The sequence below is a fragment of the Peromyscus californicus genome, unplaced genomic scaffold (assembly GCF_007827085.1).
Source record: "Peromyscus californicus insignis strain IS unplaced genomic scaffold, ASM782708v3 Scaffold_19__1_contigs__length_69161282, whole genome shotgun sequence".
NCBI lineage: Eukaryota > Metazoa > Chordata > Mammalia > Rodentia > Cricetidae > Peromyscus > Peromyscus californicus.
In genome coordinates this window covers 53070863-53092483 of record NW_026294491.1, presented here as the reverse complement: position 1 = coordinate 53092483, position 21621 = coordinate 53070863, and the positions used below count along the sequence as shown (strand labels likewise).

At 47.1% G+C, this 21621-nt stretch overlaps 1 protein-coding gene across 1 annotated transcript; it reads right to left on the bottom strand.

The window, feature by feature from the left end:
* Positions 1–2480: 2480 nt before the first annotated feature.
* On the bottom strand, positions 2481–21334 carry Mcm3 (minichromosome maintenance complex component 3). Its single transcript, XM_052745372.1, has 17 exons — positions 21140–21334; positions 18805–18917; positions 18227–18435; positions 17616–17746; positions 14968–15206; positions 13879–13987; positions 13265–13418; positions 12812–12943; positions 12091–12299; positions 10503–10677; positions 10042–10168; positions 8727–8877; positions 6512–6652; positions 5529–5632; positions 5024–5103; positions 4567–4636; positions 2481–3176 (listed from the first exon to the last, which is right to left on the bottom strand). Exons 1-17 carry the CDS (start codon positions 21215–21217, stop codon positions 2978–2980), a joined length of 2421 nt encoding a protein of 806 aa, XP_052601332.1. The 5' UTR covers positions 21218–21334; the 3' UTR covers positions 2481–2977.
* Positions 21335–21621: the final 287 nt, after the last annotated feature.

Genomic DNA, 21621 nt, shown 5'->3' with positions numbered 1-21621 from the left:
GCACATACACGTCACGGTACATGTGTATAGACCAGAGGAAAGCTTTTGACTTGATTCTTCAACTTGGAGGCAGGGTCTCTCACATGGGCCACACTTCTGCCATACATACTATGCACCCCAGACTAGGTAACCTGCCAGTTTCCAGTCCTGTTTCCACCTCCCATCTCACCAGGGAGGCACCTGGATTACAGATCGGTAATCTATCTGGCCTTTTATATAGCCGCTGGTGATGAAGCTCAGGGTATCAGGCTTACATGGCCAGCTTTCATCCACTGAGCCGTCTTCCTGGTCCCCTACACAGCACTTCAGGTGTCTGCCATGGGTCCCACAAGGCTTCTAGACAATGACAAGATGGTGCCCTTAATACCTACCCACATCTTCCATGTCACAAGTCGGTACACTACACATCCAAGTTTCTTGAAACTCAATATAAAGATCTGAATTCCTAAGAATCCGCTTATTTTAAATACTTAACATCTACTCTGGCAGTCAAACCCCATCTCCTTTCTACCTTCTATTTAGCCGAGTAGATGACAGCCAGAGTGGTCTTACTGAATGAAGGCTCTTTGCCCTCCAGCCTGGTCTCTATTCCTACAGCTTTTCCTGCACCAACTGCCCCCCACTGCCTGCCTTCTGCCTCACAGGCAGTACTCAGTGTCACAGTCCCTCCTGCAGGACACACACCCTCCTTTGTTGTGCTCCAATCACTCTTAGTAAGACCGAGGAGTTCAGATCTGTGTATATGTTACCTGTGTGTGTGTGTGGGGGGGGGGGGTCTTTTAAGATTAAACTCAACTCACCAATAATTTTGTCCTCACCCGCACACCAAAATAAAACCATCATGAACAGCTACAGATTCTTGTTTCGTAGCTTCAGGAAAAAAGATAATCCCCAATCAACATGACGTACCCCCATCAGCCTACAGCTGAAAAATGGCACAACTCAGGGCACATCTGTCACCAGGACACAGCTCAGGTCTGTGACACTCTTATTTAAGTAAACTTAAGTTCTTTGAAAGCTACTCAATACACACAGAGAAATTTGTGCTGGCCCTGCCAACTTATATATATATATATATATAACAAAACGTCTCAATGCCAAGTAACTGCAAAAGTACCCTGCAAGGGGATCCCTCTACAGACAAGAACTATGTTAAGGGTTTCTGACATAAATTATCAGTTCTCCAAGAGGGACCTTTGTTGAGTCACTAAACCAGAGTCCGTTTCCCTAAACTTTCAACGACCGCTGTGTATTTAGCTTTTCCAAATCAGCAGGGCCTGGTGTGCACAATCTGTTAGCAGTTTTAGCTGACAAATAGTTTACCAAGGAAAACTACAGGACAGAAATAAAATCCCCAAAGAGATCACAGCAGGCTGCTGCCACCTTGTGGCAACTTGATGTAAATGCAGAGGCTAGTCCTGCAAATGAAATGAAATGAAATGAAATATACACATAAAAAGCACCAGCAAATTAATACAGCCATTGGGGAGATCAGTTTGGAGAATTCTCAAAAAATTAAAACTAAAACTACCATATGGCCCTAACTTTTCCATCCTGGGCACACCCCCCAGGGAACTCCACACCCTACTAGAGACCCTTGTACCCCACATTTATTGCTACTTTACTCACGGTAGCAAAGAACTGAAATCAATTCTGTTGTCCACCAACAGATGAACAGACAATGAAAATCTGAGACCTAGAAAAAATGGTAAGTATTCAGCTCTAAGAGAAAAAGCAATCACAAAATTTATAGGAACACACACAGAGCAAATTAAGCGACGTCACAATCTGGGAAAGAAAAGACTAAACGCACGTTCTCCCTCGTATGTGGAACCCAGCCAATGTACACGTGGGTACAGTGTAACATGCAGACAAGAGAAAAAAGGCTGGACACCGGGGCATGAGGAAGAACTAATGGATACGAGTTATGAAGGACAGACATAAAGCTACTTGTCTTTCTAGTTCTAACTCTGTCATCAAGTTCCCTTTTTTGGTGGTGGATAAGTGCATAAACATAATTGAACAGTGAAAGTATAAAATTCGTCTGACACGCCACTGTCTCCCTTTCCAGTGGCTACTCTGAAGGTACAGAAGTTCACTGAGTTGTATAATCTTTGGGTCTGGTTAATTTCAGTATGTGGATTTTTTTTCTTGTGGGTCAGGGCGGGGGGAATATTGGTTTTTCAAGACAAGTCTCTCTTTATATCCCTGGCTGTCCTGGAACTCGCTCTGTAAACCAGGCTAGTCAGTGTGGGATTTTATTTGCAATGAGTTAAAAGAAAAAAAAAAATTTCCAAGTGGGCCTGGGCCTGGGAGACAGCTCAGAAGGTAAAGCGGCCTGCTACCTCAGTTGGATCCTCAGGATCCACATGGTAGATGGAGGAACAACTCCCACAAGACATTCACTGACCTCCAGTGTCCCAGCTCCAACCTTCACATACACACACAAATAAATAAAAATTATTTTTTAAAGCAGAGTGTAAAGTCCACATGTATAAAATAGTCATATTTACTCAATGTCACGTCTTGGATATTTAGGTCAACAACACATGTTACACATTAGTCTAACTGAACTGCAGGGGAAGCTCTCTCCAACCCACCTTTGTGATCTGCTTGAGCTGCTCTGGCACAACAGAGCTCAGGCTTCTCCTGGACTCAAGTGCTTGGGGGGAGGTGGGGAGGAACTAAAAACAAGCAATAAGCAGAAAACAGCTGTGCCCCCAAAACACAAGTCACAGAATAACCTTCTTTCCATCGTTGAGGACTGGAAGGGGTGTGACCCAGGCATTCTGACAGAGTCCAGGCCTTCCCTCAGAGCTCTTGGCCCACAGCAGCTGTCATTCTCAAAGCTTTCCACCAAGTCCTGATCATCATCACCCAGCTCCCCACTTCCATCATTGAAACAGTTCACTGGACAAGGCAGCCAAAGGCAGAGACAGGGCGGTCCTCGGCAGGAGCGACTTCAGATACGCCCCGCTCAGATAAGGAAGACAATGCCCTCAGACACCATGACCTGGTTGTCATCCTGCATCCTGCTCAGGGAAGCCTGGATCTCCTCTGAGGAGAAGGGCTCTTCTTTATCCCGATTGATGGATTCTGTGAGTTGGTTCATGCCCACAGACTGCGCGTGAGCTTCTCGGAACACGTCCAAAAGGGCCGCCTTGAAAGCCTTCAACCTGCCCAAGACAGGAGAAACATGAGCAGAGGAGGAGCCAGGCACACTGCAGCACATATATAAACCAGCATAAGGAAGCTGAGGCTGGAAGAAGCCCCTGAACTCACAAGCAGCCTAGACCACATGGTGAGACCATATCTTAAACAAACAAAACAGTAGTAAACAAACTCGAAGCTCTAAGGCAAGATTAGAGACTGAGCATTAACATTAGTGTTCTCCCCATATTCTAAGTATCCCCCTTTAAAGCTAACCTACACTGCTCACAGAGTTTCCTGTAATTCAGGCACGAGGGGGCCTGTGAGACCTGGAGGCTGTCAAAGACCGAAATCCTCGACACGGCACAGTAAACCAGCTGGCACAGCATCTGGGGACAGTGTACTCACAGTAGTTATGGAAGCCCACACCTCTCCACCAGAGCCTAGGAACCTTACCACGCCTGTGTGTCATGTGACACACCTAAGAATGTTTCACCGTGAATGGCAGGGACATGGAGCCGCCTCAAGCCGTTCAAGAGCTTGTTTAACAATCTGTATTTTGGCCGGGTGGTGGTGGCACACACCTTTAATCTCAGCACTTGGGAGGCAGAGCCAGGCTGATCTCCGTGAGTTCAAGGTCAGCCTGGTCTACAGAGTGAGTTCCAGGACAGCCAGGACTGTTACACAGAGAAACCCTGTCTCAAAACAAAACAAAGTCTATACATCAAACTGGGTGAGGGGGCACACGCCTTTAATCCCAGCACTCAGGATGCAAGGGAAGGGAGATCTCTGAGTTCAAGGCCAGTCTGCTTTGTATAGCAAATGTTTTAAAAACCAAAGACTCTATACAGGGCCCCCTCATGGAAATCTAGCTGATTCGAAAAGCACAGGGTTCGATGACTGCTTCTGGAGATCAGAATCACAATGAGCTTAGGGTTTTTCTCTAAAACATTTTCCATGTTTGACTGCATTGTGTTCTGTATCTTTAAATTAACCTTAGCTATGGAGTTTCCTTGGTGTCCAGTAAACATAAATTTCAGGGGGAAAAAGTGTTTTCTGAAACCCTAGTGAAAATCCACTTCATATCAAGTAGACACAATTTATGAAATTAAAAAAAAAATACAACTCAAATTTGCCCTTGGGAAATTAGGCCACTTCCTCTTGACTTAAAAGTAACAACTCAAATTCCCACAAAGAAAGTAGAGAAACCCGGCAGAGACCTGCAAAACTGTCACAGGCATTCGGACACTGGCTTGCAACTGTCTGGGTGAGCCTGGCATGAGAACTGGTGTGGGGTGTTGTAAAGCCCTTGGAGTTCCAGCTCTCAGTTCATCAGAGGTGGCTGGTGGCACTCTGCCTGGAAGTGAGCGGGTCCCTCAGCAGCAGCAATTCCCAAAAATGAGCAGACGCACTCACCTGGACTCGCTCAGCTCCACTTTCTGAGATTCCTTGGACTCCTGAGAATCGTCGGTCTTCGGAGTGTGCACTTCAGGGGCGCAATGGTGGCAGGGGTGGGGGAGACAACACGGTGAAGCCATTTCCACCAACCCCGGAGAAGCTTCCCCTTCCCGCCTCGCCGAGCCTGTGAGCACTGTCTCCCATGGTTCTTACAGGGCCAGGAGGGTAACACAGGGAAACCCCCGTGGACAGAGGGACTGAGTAGGCGGGAGTCCCATCACTACCCGGATGCTTCCACCAGGCATGACAAAGTTATATAGACTGAGCGGCGAGCCACGCTTCCTTCTTAAGTGTGCACTGTGGCTTCCCAAGGCTCTCAAGGTGACAAAGGTGACAAAGGTCCTGGTCCCAGGGGCTCATGAGGAAAGGCAGCACCAACTGCAACTGGTCGGGTCACGGGGACATGCTCACTCACCTTGAGGCATCTCCTTCTCTGCTTCACGGAAGTCGTAAGGGTCAAAGGCCTCCCCATCCTCGGTGGCATCCGTCCTCCTCCTGAAGAAACCATAGCGGTCAAGAAACCAAGAGGCTTCCGGGAGCTCCAATGGGGGGCTCTGACCACACGCACCCCAGAACAGTACAGCCAAAACCAAACAGCAGGCGGGGGTCTGAACAAACCACTAAGTTTCTGGAAGACATTCTCCAGGCCCCGCTGCCCAGTGCTGTGTCCATCACCAGCCTAACAAACGATTAGGCAGCAGGGAAAAACAACCCCAGAACATCTGAAGACCTAATGACGGCATCACTTCTGCTACTCAGCACCCCTTATAGGAAGCCATACTGAAAGCACACAGGCTCTCCCCTTCTCCTGTGCCCGACTATCGTCATCTGCAAACCCTACAGGCCCCGAGGAAGCCGCCAACAAGCAGTGCTCTCCCGCCCCCGAGCCTCTCATCCCACTTCCCTTTGCCCCCATGTACCTCTTCCGCTTCTGCTCGGGGTCTTCCTGGCTCTTGTCCTCTTCATCTTCCAGGTCTGATTCATCCTCATTTGGCTTCTTACGTTTCTTCTCCTTCTCCAGAACCTAGAACCAAGCCAAAGGACTTTGTCACTGGTGCCAAAACTGAGTAAGAAACCTCGAGTCTCTTGTGCATCACCAGTAGAAACCATTTCCAAGTTTCTAAGACTTATCTCTATCCTCCCTGGTCCACGGTCCAGGACCAGAGGCAGGGCAAGCCTATTAGCCATCTTTTCACCAATGCTGGGAGGGAGGCCTTTCACACAGTAGGTACTCTATGTTTACTGAGAAAGAAGCATGTTTGGGGAGGTGTCCAAACCATTATGGTTAAGTGGAGGACAATCAGGTCTTTATAGATCAGCTATTTAGTTGAAATTCAACACAGCTCCCAACTTCAGGAAGAGAAAGAATCCGGAAAAGCATGGTGGAACCACAGCTCTAGACCTTCAAGGGCTACAGTTCTTCAGATGAGCAGCAGGCAACGGGCACAAGGCTCACCTTATTTTTTTCTTATTTCTCGCCCTTTATTAAAAATAAGTTCTTTTTTTCACACAATATATCCTGATTAGTTTCCCCTCCCCACTTCCCCTTCCATTGGATCCACTCCCTTTCAGTCTTTCATTAGAAAAGAACAGGCTTCTAGGAGGTAACAACAAAACATAACAAAATAAAACAAAAACCATCACATCGAAGTCGGACAAGGCAAAGCAACAGAAGGAAGAGAGTCCAGGAGAAGGCACAAGAGTCAGAGACCCACTCATTCCCACACTCAGGAAGGAGTCCCATGAAAACGCTAAACTGAAAGCTACAGTATATACACAGAGGACCTGGTGCAGCCCCGTGCAGGCCTGTGCCTGCTGCTTCAGTCTCTGAGTTCAAATGCCCTTTGCACAGCTGATTTCGAGGGCCTCGTTCTCCTGGGGTCCTCCATCCCCTCTGGCTCACCTTCTTGAAGTAAGCATACTGAACCAGCTCCACGGCTTCCTCTGCATCCTGCAGTTCCACAGTCTTGCTCATCCGGGCCTTCGCGTGGGCCGTGGCCAGTCGAATCAGCGTCTCCAGTGTCCGCGCTGTCACTGGAGATGTCTAGGGAAGGAAACGTTAGGGAGTGACTCCTGAGAACAGGAAGGCAGGCCGAAGAGCTGGGAAACGCCATCTTCTGGACGTGACACAAGACACTACGATCCCACAGTCACAGCATCTGCGGATGCCTGCAGTGAGTCTACACAAGACTAGGTCATTGACAGCAAGGCATAGAGGGGAGGGACTCAAGAGGCCCTCCCTACTCACTGCTGAACTGTTTGTTACCAAAAGGTTCAAGGAGGTGGGGAGTCATGGTTTTCATGTGTCTATCCACTGTGACCCCACCAAGTGCCAATGGATGGTTAGAGTCACACAGATAATCCTGGTTCAACTAACTACATGGAAAGCAAAAGTCCCGAGTCTGTAAGACACTGGTAGGGCAGAGGAGAGGCTGCCAAGGATGTGAGACAGGAGCGGAGTAATGAGAACACATTATACATGAGTGAAATTGTCAAGAACTAAATGAATTTTTAGAAATTCAGTAAGGTAAGAAAAAGGGCCAAGGAACCCAAGGGAGGATATTCAGGGAGAGGGAAGGTGAGGGAGAGGAAGAAATTAGCCATCCCACAACTGCTGAGGAAGGTGAGACAGCACAAAAGGGAAGTGGGGAAAACCAGTCCTCACTCAGGCCCACAATGCACCGGGGAGCTGGGCACTCCCTCCGAAAGTCACTCCTCTAAACTAAGTACTTTACAGACGAGGATACGGGAATCCAAAAGCCGAATGTGTCGAAGGCCACATAAGGTGCCACCTGTGTAAAAGTGGAGCTCTGAGGACAGGTTCCTGTGAGCAGTGCAGTCTTACAGAAAGAGGAGCCTGACCCATCCCTACCACGTGGCTCCCAGGGAGGCTGCAAACCAAACAGGACCAGTGTCTTTTCCAGCTGCTACTACATGAACAGAATCCTTGGCCTGATGAATCCCACTGTGCTGACTAAGTTTCAGGGACTTCACACGGGCCCTGCTATTACCCAGCCTGCTCACTGGGGTAAGGAGACTGGCCTGCACAGTGAAAGGATGTGTGCCAGGCTGTAAACCAGCCGCAGAGCTCTGCAGGCAGAGGGTCACTCTCTAGCACACTTCCTTGTCTCCCTTTACACACACTTTCAGTGCCGTATGCAGCTCCTTTCTACTTCTGGATCTTCTAACTTCCAATTTCTACCCACGCCGATCTTCCTAAGCAAATCTCTGGGTGCTTGAATGTGCTCATGTGGAACACTGTGAGTCCGGAGAGTACACTACTAAGAATCTAGAATCTTCACATCTGTACTCAAAAGAGCCCTCACATCCATTCTCTTCCAAGTACCACACTGGGTACGTGGTAAGTATATGGTCTTCCCATCTAGCTTTCTGCCTCCTCCTCCTCCTCTCAAGTCTCAACCCTCAGTTCTTTTCTCATGTATGTGAGAACGGAAACAAGGTCACTCCCTAGAACCTACTCATAGTTCACTGGGGGAGATTCTTACTATCTCTCAGGTTTTAGTTTTCATTTCCTTCAGAAAAGTGATAATTAAATGTGTGTTAACGAAGTTCTTCAGACCAGAAAGGATAGTCAAGTTAAAACCCCCCAGGTTCTGAACAGAAACGTAGTAGGGTAGTGCTGGTGGTAGCACACACCTCTAATCTCAGTACTTGGGAGGTGGAGGCAAGTGGATCTCTCCAAGTTCGAGACCAGCTTGATCTACAGAGCAAGTTCTAGGACAGCCAGAGATACACAGAAGAACCCTGTGTCAAAAAACCAAAATAGATAGATAGATAGATAGGTAGGTAGGTAGGTAGGTAGGTAGGTAGGTAGGTAGATAGTTACAGAAATGTATTTTGGGGGCTGGAGAGATGGCTCAGTGGTTAAGAGCACTGGCTGCTCTTCCAGAGGACCCGGGTTCAATTCCCAGCACCCACATGGCAGCTCTCAACTGTCTGTAACTCCAGTTCCAGGAGATCTGGCATCCTCACAGACACACATGCAGACAGAAGGAAAAACACCAATGCACATAAAATAAAAATAAATTATGAAAAAAGCAACCCCAAACCTCCCACGTTCCCAGAGGCCTTCGGGACCACACCCGCTGTGCACTCACCCGGGCAGTGTCGGAGCTCATGCTGTCCTGGCTGCGCAGGCGCGAGTACTCTTCCGCAATGTAGGCTGCTGACTCTGGTGTCAGGATGGGCTTAATGATTTTGGCCACGTGGATGTATTTCTTCATGAAAGCTGCACTCACCATCTTCTCCCTGGATCCAAGGGGATGAGTGTCATTTTCCTAACCCATCTTGGGCAATGGTCTAACCTCTCAGAGAAGGCAAGGACCATAGACAGAGCAGAGATGAAGCCTGGAACCCACCATCGCCACTACCTCTCACAGGGACACACACAAAGCGTTTCTAACATCCTCTACCTAACCTCGGAGGTTATCTGTCACTCCTGTAATCGAGGGAAGAAACTCTAATATTATAGGTCTTGTTTTTTTTCTTTGAGATTTTATTTATTTTGATGTGTATGGGAGTTTGTACACATCATGTGCATGCCTGTGTCCATGGAGGCCAGAAGAGGATCCCCTAGAACTGGAATTACAGACCATTATAAACTGCCATGTGGGTGCTGGAAAGTGAACACAGGTCCTCCAGAACTGCCCTTAACCCGGTACGTCATCTCTCCAGCCCCTTGCCTCCCATTTTTGGAAACAGGGTCTCACTATCTATCACTGGCTGGCCTGTAACTCATTGTGTAGATCAGGCTGGTCTCAAACTCACAAATACACGAACTCACACAAATACACTAGCCTCTGCCTCCCGAGTGCTGAGATTAAAGGTATGTACCATCACACCTGATATCAGCCACATTTTATAGGTGGGAATACTGGCTCAGAGAAAAAAACATCAACTCAAATTCAGTGCAATTATGCTTCTTTCTACAGCATGGCCAAACAGAGGTACCGGAGTTAACACATCATGCTTTGAGCCCCCGAGCAAAGTTTCTTCTACTCAAATTCACTCTCCAAGACTACTGATTGCTACCTACTAACCGTCACCAAAAACTACCACGAAGAACCACAGGGCACCTAAGAGGACAGATCACATACCACTAGCATTTGGGCATATTGTCAAAAAAAAAAAAAAAAACTTTTGAGACAGGTTATCTGTAGTCCAGGCTAGTTTCAAATTCCTAGGAATCCTCCTGCCTCAGCCCCTCGAGTGCTAAGACTACAGGGGTATGCCATGCCTAGCTCTATCAAACTTTCTGTTTTAGGAAAACATCTGACTCTCAGTTGAATCAAATCAAGCCCAGACATACGCAAGGCAACTGGTGAGGACAAACGGTTTACCTGTCGACCCCGAAAAGAAAATCTAATGTGGCAAAAGTCTCAGATTCTGTTAAGAGAGAAAAGGGATGCTCACTTTTTCTTCTTGCTCCCATGTAGAAGGTTGTCATGCTTCTCATAAATCCGGGTATCTTGTTGGTCATCCGGGGCAAAGTCAGGATCATCTGTGGCTAGGATATCCACTGAACTACCCAAGGGCAAAGCTGGTAAACACAAGTTGAGACACAGGAGATTAAGGAGTTTAAGCCAAGTGAAATTGCCTCTTCTATAGCACAGAGATAAGACCAAGATTTAGAAAGCCAGAACCCAGGAGGAAACAGACACGTGGACCTCACACATAAGAAGCCAAAATGCTAAAAGATACAGCAGAACCCAAAATGGACAGACACTCAACCTCTGGTGAGCAGTAAAGTAAGGGGAGAAGGACGGAGAGGTGAGGGCACCTGCAACATTAACCCAGACACAGAACGGCAACAGCCCTGGGTCTGACCCGAAGATATGGATGGGCAGGCCATTCCTGCTAGTCCATGTACTCACCATCACCATCCTGCTCCCCTGGGGCTCTGTACTGGTGCATCCTAAGGACGTGGTCTGAGATTTCCCGATCCTGTTCAGGATCCATCTGATCCAGCATGATGAAGAGCAGGTCAAATCGTGACAGCAGCGAATCCTGAAGTCCAATGTTCTCCATGGGAGTCTTATACTGATCATACTGGAGAACACAAGAAGACAAACGAGTAGAGGCAACATCAGTAGGAAGGACATCAGGGACAAATCAATCCTGGGGGTGAGAATGTAAGGCTAGGCCACATAAAGTACAACAGGCCAGCGAGTATAGTTCAGTGGTACAGTCCTTGTATACCATGTGTGAGGTTCCGGGTTCAATGCTCAGGATCAGTAGGGATCAATATGGTAGGAGAAAAATTACTTCAAGCTGCCCTCTGACCTTTCATATGCAGGCCACACATATGCACAGCCACACACATGTAGTGGTATTTGCTCTGCCCATGACCTTGGGCTATACGGCCTAAAGGAAGCGGTGCTTCCTGCTGTTGTACATGACCTCTTATAAGGAGTTGGAGAAGGGTTACAGGCCCCTTCTCCCTGCTCCTGCCTGTAAGGTGGATTCGCTCCCAGTCAGATCAGAGGACGACTTCAGCTGTCCACTCCATTCTGTATTCATGAGTGTATTTCCTCAATTTCTATCTTAATTAATTCTGTTATCCATTTAATAGACTCACATGGATTGATCGTAACACATACACATGCATACTAAATTTTTGTTCTGTTTTCAGACAGGGTTTCTGTGTAGCCCTGGCCATCCTAGAACTCACTTTGGAGACAAGAACAGCCTTGAATGCACAGAGATCTGCCTGCCTCTGCCTCCTGAGTCCAAGGCCAGCCTGGTCTACACAGCTAAGTTCTAGGACAGCTAGGGGTTCCCAGAGGCCCCGTCCTGATAAACCAAAACAAACAAACACATATCACAGCTTCCTTAACTATGGATTGCAGACCCAGCATCAGGGGAGTCACCAGGAGCAGGCTCTGGATGCTCAATGACGTAAGTTAATTCAAACCAGCCATATAGAGAGTGTGACAATGCTGGCTTCTGCTACATCATACAACTTCAATAAAGCCTTATTCGGAACACACATGTGTATTCTCACTGCATGTGCAGTCATGACTCAACACCAACACTGCCCGAAAGTCCAAGGCTCAGATCTGAGAGCATTTTAGGAGTTGTGGTGCTTTTACTGAATATACAGTCTCCTAATATTAGAGAAGCAGAATGGCCCAGTTACAGACTTGATGGTTTCTCAACATCAACTGTTTGGCTAGCCAGTAGCCCCAACAGCAAAATCCAGGTTCACTCATGGACCCTATCTCAAAAACTCAAGTGGAGAAGGATAGAGGAATACAATGAACCTTGACCTCTGGCCTACACACGCACACACACAAACTCTGTTCTATAGAACTGTGACGAATAACTGCTATATTTCAAGGACAGTAACAAGATGAGGTAAGTTTTTGATTTATAATTCCCCTACAATAAACCTCTCAGCCCAGTTATTAGGCAAAACCAAATCAGTTCCAGAATAGTGGTTACAGACCTAATTCGGCTTACCCTGCCATAGACCGGATTGGCAGCTGCCAGAACACTGCAGCGGGCATTGAGGCGAGCGTGGATGCCAGCCTTTGCAATAGTCACTCGACCCTGCTCCATCACCTCGTGGATGGCTGTGCGATCCATGTCAGACATCTTGTCAAACTCATCAATGCAAACCACTCCTCGGTCAGCCAGGACCATGGCACCGGCTTCCAGGCGACGCTCCCCTAGAACAGAGGAGGCAAAGTACATGCCACGGGCTAAATGAAAGGACAGGGAAGGATCTGGGTCTCTTTCCAATTTATCACCACAGTGCATGAGAACACAGTAAAGAGGCTTTAATAGGAAAACATAAGTGTTACTTCTCAGTTCCACCCTGCAGTCTTGCTGAGCCCTCCCAGGAGCCTCTCACATGTAGACTCGCTTTCCTCATCACCCTCAGTGACAGCCAACCAAAGCTCCTTTCCTGCTCTTCCAACCTTTCCCCAATTTCATTTTTACCTTCCTCCTAAATTGCTGTTTTTCCCTTTGCCATCATTCAAACCATCTTCTAGAACACATTTTTAGTAACAGAGACCTAAAGCCTTCACTAACTGACCCATTTTGCCAAAGCATTCAGTCTTACAAAACACCTCATTAACCTTTCAAATATTCCAAACCTAAGCCAGCATCTACAGCCAGCTTGATGAGTCTGGTCACACACATGCTGGGCCTCTGCCAAGAAGCTGCCCGCCCTTACCTGTTTCCTGGTCTGTAGTGACGGCAGCCGTAAGACCCACTCCAGACGAGCCCCGGCCAGTGGTGGGAATGGCCCTGGGTGCCATGCAAAGCACATACCGCAGAAGCTGGGACTTGGCAACAGATGGGTCACCTACAAGACAGGGCAGTGGTGATTCTCCAGCAAAGTCCCCACACACCCCAACAAATCCTGCTTCTGCAGCATACTTCCTGGCACAAGTCACACAGTAATCTGATACTGTCACTTCTTTCCCTTTTCCCATCCTCAGAATACAGTCTAGGTATAATAAATCAAGAATTCCAGGGTTGATTTTTAAAAAACCCATTTTAGCCCTCTGCACTTTGATGGAGCTGAAATATGATCAGCTGTAGAAGGTACAATTTTATATCCACATGTTTCTACAACCCACTCTTCAAGGTAAAAGCTTGTCTAAGGCACCCCCCAGCACTATACCTATGAGGAGAATGTTGATGTCTCCACGGATGTGGCTGCCATTTTCCAGCTCTCGCTCCACCCCTCCCAGGAGCAAACAGAGGATTGCCTTCTTGACATAGTCGTGCCCATGAATGCTAGGGGCCAGTGAGCGGGCCAGCTGGTCGAAGACATCCTAAAGGAGGAAGAACCAACAGAATAAAAAGCCTAGTGAGACCCAGTGGGGTTTATCAAGTCCACAGAAAATATAAACTCTTTTTCACTTCAAAATAAAAGGTGGAAACCCAGATGGTAGTATATGCAGCAGGATCGGGAGTTCAGGGACACCCTGGGCTACATGAGACTGTCTCCGCAGGAGAACCGGACCAGTTATAGGGAAGGCTCGGTGGTACGATGATACTGTAACTCCTACACTCTGATTTGCATTAGGTTCACCTGAGCAGCCCAGCAGACAGAACAAGTGTTACCAATCACACGGCAAACATACCCTTAACTTGCTAGTTGGAATGAAAATGGACACTAGCAACATATACCTCAGGAAAAAAAAAATCCCAACTTCCTCCAGATGCAGCCCAAAGATGGCCACACACAGGACACAACCCTTTCAAACCAAAGCCATCCCACTCTTAACTGACCTTGGAACGTGTTTTGCTGAACTTCTTGATCTTGGCTATGTCGTCAGCGGAGAACGCAGGCTGCACATCCTTGCTCATCTGCTTCACGTTGCAGGCGATCAGGACGGTCCTGCAGCACAGTAAGAGGAAGCAATCAGGACGGTCCTGCAGCACAGTAAAAGGAAGCAATCAGGACGGTCCTGCAGCACAGTAAGAGGAAGCAGTCAGGACGGTCCTGCAGCACAGTAAGAGGAAGCAATCAGGACGGTCCTGCAGCACAGTAAGAGGAAGCAATCAGGACGGTCCTGCAGCACAGTGAGCAGGCAATCAGGACGGTCCTGCAGCACAGTAAGAGGAAGCAATCAGGACGGTCCTGCAGCACAGTAAGAGGAAGCAATCAGGACGGTCCTGCAGCACAGTAAGAGGAAGCAGTCAGGACGGTCCTGCAGCACAGTAAGAGGAAGCAGTCAGGACGGTCCTGCAGCACAGTAAGAGCAGGCAGTCAGGACGGTCCTGCAGCACAGTAAGAGGAAGCAGTCAGGACGGTCCTGCAGCACAGTAAGAGGAAGCAGTCAGGACGGTCCTGCAGCACAGTAAGAGCAGGCAATCAGGACGGTCCTGCAGCACAGTAAGAGGAAGCAGTCAGGACGGTCCTGCAGCACAGTAAGAGGAAGCAATCAGGACGGTCCTGCAGCACAGTAAGAGGAAGCCTGCTGAACCCCCAGCAGCATTAGGTATTCTTGGTCTATAAACTACACCAGAAAATGGGAGAAGGGGAGGTTCCTGAACTCAGCTGAGCTCTCGGGCCATGAGCCACAGTGAGGACACAATGCCCAATGAACAAGTGTGTACGGAAAAGAGGCGGGGTGGGAATCCTAGGCTAGGCTGGTCATGAGGCTGTTTGTGTCACCAGTGACTCCACGATTGGCCTAGGATGGCCAACATTCCCAATGCTATATGAGAAGGAAGAGGTAAAGAGTCTTGGCACCTCACTGGCAGGCAGTCCACACCACCCACCACTTAGTGCCCTCCTGTATATGGCGGCCTGGAGCAAAGCACTGCTAGGCTAGAAACTGCCAGTGCTCCAAACGTTCCCCAGCAGACCTTTACCTGAAGGTCCCCGAGGTGTAGCCGCCCTTCTTCCCTGGAAGGCAGCGGTAGGTCCCCACCACCTGTATTCTGTCCCCAGGTTTCACTTTATCCACCAGATCATCGTCTAGAATGACGTCCACAGAGCGAGGAAGCTGACCAGCAGGGGCCTTCTCCGGCATCTCCTGGATGGTGATGGTCTGGTGGTCCTTGTAGACAGACAGGCCGTACTCTGTCTCCAAGGGGTTGTTCTCCTCATCCTAAAAAAGAGGCCACAGAAGAAGTCGTTTCAGTCTTGTCTCAAAACCGTAGTATTCATCTAATGAGGAAAAGTATCTTTCAGAAATGTTGAAACTTTACCATTGAGAATCTTAATAAAAGTATATGCATCTCTTACAGCCTTTCTAGCCTGATTCCTGAATTAGTAACAAACCAACCAACAGAAGGTTCAGTTTTCACTGATGGAACCATGACTATACCAATACCTTATTAAAATCCTGACTCCCCATACTGATGCAGAATCTGTGATTACAATTTGGTACAGTTTTTTTGTTTTTGTTTTTTTTTCTTTCCGAAACAAGGTTTCCCTGTGTATCCTTGGCTGTCCTGAACTCACTATGGCCTTGAATTCAAGAAATTATAATTTTACATTACAATATACAGCAGGGCCGGGCGGTGGTGGCGCACGCCTTTAATCCCAGCACTCGGGAGGCAGAGCCAGGCGGATCTCTGTGAGTTCGAGGCCAGCCTGGGCTACCAAGTGAGTTCCAGGAAAGGCGCAAAGCTACACAGAGAAACCCTGTCTCGAAAAACCAAAAAAAAAAAAAAAAAAAAAAAATATACAGCAGTAGCAAAATTGCAGTTATGAAGTAGCAACAAAAATACTTTTATGGTTGCAGGTCACCACAACATGAGGAACTGACTGTATTAAAGGTTGTAGTATTAGGAAGGTTGAGAACCACTGGACGAAAGCAATCCCTACTGTTAAGACACCAGGATTGCAAGGCACGGTGGTGTACACCTTTAATCCCAGCACTCCAAAGGCAGAGGTGGGTGGCTCTCTGAGAGTTCAAGGCCAGCCTGGTCAACATAGAAATTTCCAAGGCAGCCATGGCTATGTAGAGACACCAAGATAGCACAGCCTTCAATAGGGACTTCTACACACTTGTAAGTTTGGTTCCCACTTTAGATCCTGGTTATATGAGTATATTCGGTTTGTAAAAACTCAAAGGACACACTGCTGTGGGATGTTCTGTATGGCAAATGTGTTGCTGATTGGTCAATAAATAAAACACTGATTGGCCATTGGCTAGGCAGGAAGTATAGGCGGGACAAGGAGGAGAATAAAGCTGGGAAGTGGAAGGCTGAGTCAGAGAGACACTGCCAGCCACCACTATGACACACAGCATGTGAAGATGCCGGTAAGCCACGAGCCATGTGGCAAGGTATAGATTAATGGAAATGGATTAATTTAAGCTGTAAGAACAGTTAGCAAGAAGCCTGCCACGGCCATATAGTTTGTAACCAATATAAGTCTCTGAGTTTACTTGGTCGGATTTGAGCGGCTGTGGGACTGGCAGGTGAGAGAGATTTGTCCTGACTGTGGGCCAGGCAGGAAAACTTTAGCTACAATACACTTAAGAGTTTTCATATACATATGAAAACTATATATAATACAGTTTATTAACAAGTATTACAAATATATATTATAATCATAATATAATATTATAATATATTAAGCTTCCACAAAAAACATTAAGGTGTGCTCCCATTACATGTGAATTTCCTAAAACCACAAAAGCCACTGTGGACTTACTGAGTGCTCACTATGTGCCAGGGACTGTGAGAGTAAGTATTTTCTACTTCACAGACAAGGACAATGTCCTAAGAGGTATCCTTTGACTAAATGAGTATAGACATCAAGTAATCAATATCAACGATCTCTTGTCTCACTAAGAAAGTTATCTTCAATTTTCTCACCCTGAACTGAACACCATCAAGAAAGCCTTTTACTGTCTTTTCCCAAATCCACTGGAATATCTGCAAAGATTATACAATGGGATCACCTAACAGAAGCATTTTCCATTTTACTTTTACAAAGTATATTATATAACTATGATTACAACTCTGTTAAAATACCCGTCATCCAATGTTCCTCCTTCTTTTTGGCCTTCTATAGTCCAACTGTTCTAAATTCTATTCTGTGTGTGTGGTGCACACACGTGTGTAGATGCACATACTCATGCATGTGGAGATAGGTATGACATCAGGTATCTTCTTCGTTTCAGCTAGACGAGCTGGCCAGCAGGTAAGCTTTTGGGATCCACCTATCTCTGCTCTCCAAAGACAGCTGGGTTAGCAGGCATACGGAGGTATGCTCAGCCTTTTACTTGGGTGCTAGAGATTTGAACCCAGGTCCTCATGCTTGCACAAGAACTCTTACCCACTAAGCCAACTCTTGAATCCCTAACTTCAGTATTAGAAAAAAAGGGTGGAATTTCTATATTAAACTATCTTGCACCCAACCTTTCGTCAGAATTATTCTTACCTTACATTATTTACTTTTAGAACAATGACTCTAGATATTATACAACTACTAGTATTAAAAGAGTCTTCTTTGATTCCAAGCCCCCAAGGCTGATTCACTTCCAACTGACTCATGTCCTCACCTTTGTGGGATAAACAGAACTGGACGGGAAAGCCACCAGGGTGGTGAGATCAGAGTAGCGTCGCTCGATGGTCTTTTTAGTGGCAGGACAGTAGTGAACACTGCGAACGACTTTGGGACGAACTAGAGAGCCTAGGAATGCAAAGGCATGTACAAAGTCACCCGAAGACACAACGACAGACACAGGAGGGATCTAAACCATGCCAGGACTTTAGACACTGGATTCTTCCACCTAGGTGAACCTGTTTCAGTAACACTTGTCATTTATTCGTCTTCACACTTACACACAGGGTATCAGTGCATTCACGTGAAATTTTTAAGTAACACTGATGTCAATTAAGGGGCAGTTCAAGGTTGCCATAAGTTTGGAAGAGCAGGACTCTTCTTCCAGCTTTGGAAATTCACCGTTCTGCTACTGCTGGTGGCCACTGCCAGTCCCCCTAATTGCTGTGGACCCAGAGTTCCTCCACACTTTACGATTTAACTCCAATGCTTCACTTCTCTCAAACTACAAGTTCCCCAGACCCGCTACAACTCTTCAGGTTTCAGGACCTCCTAAATCTACATCCTACCACTGCATCAGGACCCTGGCACCACCTTCAACCCACTCACATTTAGTAACAATGCCTTCCACACAGACCATGCAGCTGAGGAAGCAAGAGGTGAGGGTCCGGGGGGAGACGTGCTTTGAGCCAAAGCTGCCCTCCAAACCTATGTAGAACTCCTCGTACTGTTTGGCATAGGTTGCATCAATGGAGGCCACGAAGTCCTTCAAGGCCCGCTGGAAGGCAACCAGCTCCTCAAAAGCATTGTTCAGGAGGCTGCATAAGATCACGACAAAGAACCATTAGGCAGAGTTCAGGAAAACGACCCTCAAGACAAGAACAGTCTTAGGTCACTAAGATCAGTGAAAGAAAACCCCATTTCTACTTCGTCCTGCCCCTGTAGAAGACTCAGTAAACTACACCAAAACTGAGGTTGACTTCAATTCATCAAAGATGTAAAAATGATACTCAGCAAAACATTAGAAGATGGGAGCACCTGAGAGCAAAATGCCCACCACGTCCTCCTATGAGAGGACAGCCGTGCAATCCAAGTCTCTCTCAGGGAAGCCTGTTCCCGTCTAAGCAAGAAGATGCCTTGCTCACCCAAACGCAGAGTATTCCCCTCCAAACCCTGTCATCACTCACCGGTTAGCCCTCTTCTCATTTTTCCTGCGCAGGTCATTCACACTGACAATCAGCCGGTACTGGTTGTCACTGATCAGCTCCCGAACTTTGTTCTGGTAAATTCCCTGGTCTTCCTGCAGAGCAATCATGACATATCAAAAACAGCTACACAACTCAAAGTGTTTCAGAACAGCTCAGTTCGAAATCTGTGACCACCAATTTCTCTCATTCACTAGTCTCAGGTTTCACCTACAATCTATTAGGAGACTATAAGAATCATAAAGTCATTATGAACCTAGGACACCCAGGGTTCCCTTTCTGCAGGTTCTTGGTTTTATTGATAGCAAGCTTGGATTTCCAAAGCTGCCAGGAAGGAGATACAAAGAAGAAAAGTTTTGTTAGAACTCAGGTGGGGCATTCATTGGAGGTACCCTATAATTCCAGCACTCAGGCATCTGAGGCAGGAGGATCACCATTCAGTTCAGAGCCAGGCTACAAAATAAGACTATCAAGAGCAACAAGAAGATGAACAAGTAAGCAGATAGGTTCACAGTGAGGAGCTGTAAAAACTGGTAGAAGAGCTGTAAAAACTGGTAGACGGGGTGGTCTTCAGTGAGAGTAAGACTGGCCTGAATCTAAGGGACAACCAGCTCAGGATTCAGGGATGTGTTAGAAGGTAGGTGAAGGAGTCAGAAGTCAGGGAGCAGACAGGCTCAGCAACGGGATCTGCAGCTGAGCTCGAATCTGCAGTACTTAAGGACATAACACATGAAGGTAGGGCGGTCATTTCTGAGTTCTTATCCTCTGGTGTGACATACTTCCTTCCTGTCTTTCAGCTGTAGGATGGTCTTCCCTAGGCTTCCCCCATCCTGGGATGAGATCTAGGCCTTTACAGACAAGGAAAATGCACCCACTGTCTACATCAACAGAGCATTAGTGACCACTGGCCATCCCATTTGTAAAGCGGTTACTGACCGTGGGGTGCTATTTTATATCAGAGGACGTCAACATGAAGGTATTCAAAAGTCCTACCTGGGGACTTGGGAGCTACTCGAAGTCTACACTGACTTGATACTGAATACCAATTATGTCACTTACACACGAGGATGACAGCATATTGGTACTCACATGTCTCAAATGATACCCAGGAAGCACATGGCTGCAGACAGCCCTTTCTTCCCACCTATCACATGCTACCATGATCAGCAACAGTTCTTCTATATGCTTATTTTTAATTAGGAATTAAAATTACTTTACTCTTAAAGAGCAATAAGTAAAAAGCCTTGCTAATATGAAAATTTCATTTTAAAATCTGGATGTTAACATGCCTGACTGCAGTCTTATTTCAAAGACATGATGAAGACTTCAAATATACACAAAAATGTAAATTAAGTACTCTTAAAATTCAAATTTAAATTGTTTTGCATTGATCAACAAACTTTCAGTGCTCAACAATATCCTAAAGCTTTTTGGGGGGTTGCACAGAAACCCCACTTTACCTGCACACAAAATACTTTTGATCTGACATAAAGCAAGCAGCCAAACTGGTGGAAGCAAGTCAGTAACTAAAATCTGAGCACTCTGAGCCAGTTACAGCAGCTCTCGATGCACCCCCGGGGCAGCACCTTCTTTCCATCTAAGTAAGAGTTAAGACGGGCTTAACCATTTGTTTACACCTGTCTCCTTGAGCAAGCTGGGTCATCACATGCACTTAGACACAAACTAGATGGCTCTGAGGAAACCTCTAGCGAGTAACCAAGAGAGGTTTCAAGAAAAATAGGCAGTTCAGGGGAAGAGCACAAGCACATAGCCCTGGGAACCATCTACACCACAACATAAAAATTAAAAAATAATAATAATTAAAAATTCCCACGGGAAAATTCATTGACTCAAAAAAAAAAATGGAAGTAAAAGAAGGGGATCACCGGGAGCAAGAAAATGAAAGGAGTGATGAGAAGTGAATATGGTCAAAATGCATTGTTTGTGAAAGCCATATGCATAATTAACGTATACTGATTTAAGACATGAAAAAAAAAATTTTTAATTTTGAGGTAAACTTGAAGGAGGAGGAAGAAGAAGAATTAGAAGAAGATATCAGGAAGTTGGGGAGCAGAAAGAGGAGGAGGAAAAGGAGGAGGAGAAGAGGAGGAGGAGGAAGAGGAAAAGATATCAGAAAGTTGTGGAGCGAAAAGAAACACCAGTGGCCCTGACCCTCCGCGGGGATCTCAGGGGCTGGACTCAGGCTAACCGAGGGGACCCCACCAGCCGGGCCGGGTCACCCGCGGAAACCCGCGCTGCCGGGCCGGGTCACCCCCAGGGACCCCAGCACCGGGCCGGCCGGCCGCCCGAGCCTCACCTCGTCATCCAGGAAGTCCAAGTAGTCTCTCTGCGCCTCCCGCAGCTCCACGTCGTCCAGCACTACGGTGCCCGCCATGCCGCTGCCCCGAAATCGCCGGCCGCCAAACCGTGCCGAAAAACCCGCGTGACTCCGCCCTGGCGCGAAAACTTCCCAAGTTTTCCCGCCACGGAAGTTTACGGTGGAGGACGCAGGAGCTGAGACGCGTTACGATTGGCTGATTTCTCGTATGTTCGGAATGCGACTGTCCAATAGCCAGGTTCTTCTTATTCCGGCCTTCCCTTCGGTTGCCTGGATTGGAAGAGAATGGCCTCGCTTTCTCCGCCCTAACAGGAAGGCTGTCCAATGGGGCAGAGGAGAGGCTCAAGATCCGCCCCTAATCATTGAGCAACAGGAAGATTAGGAAGCATTGCATTCTGGGAGTTGTGGTCTTTCCTGCATTTTTGAGTGTAGGCCTTCCGTCAGGTGGGAATTTAGGATTT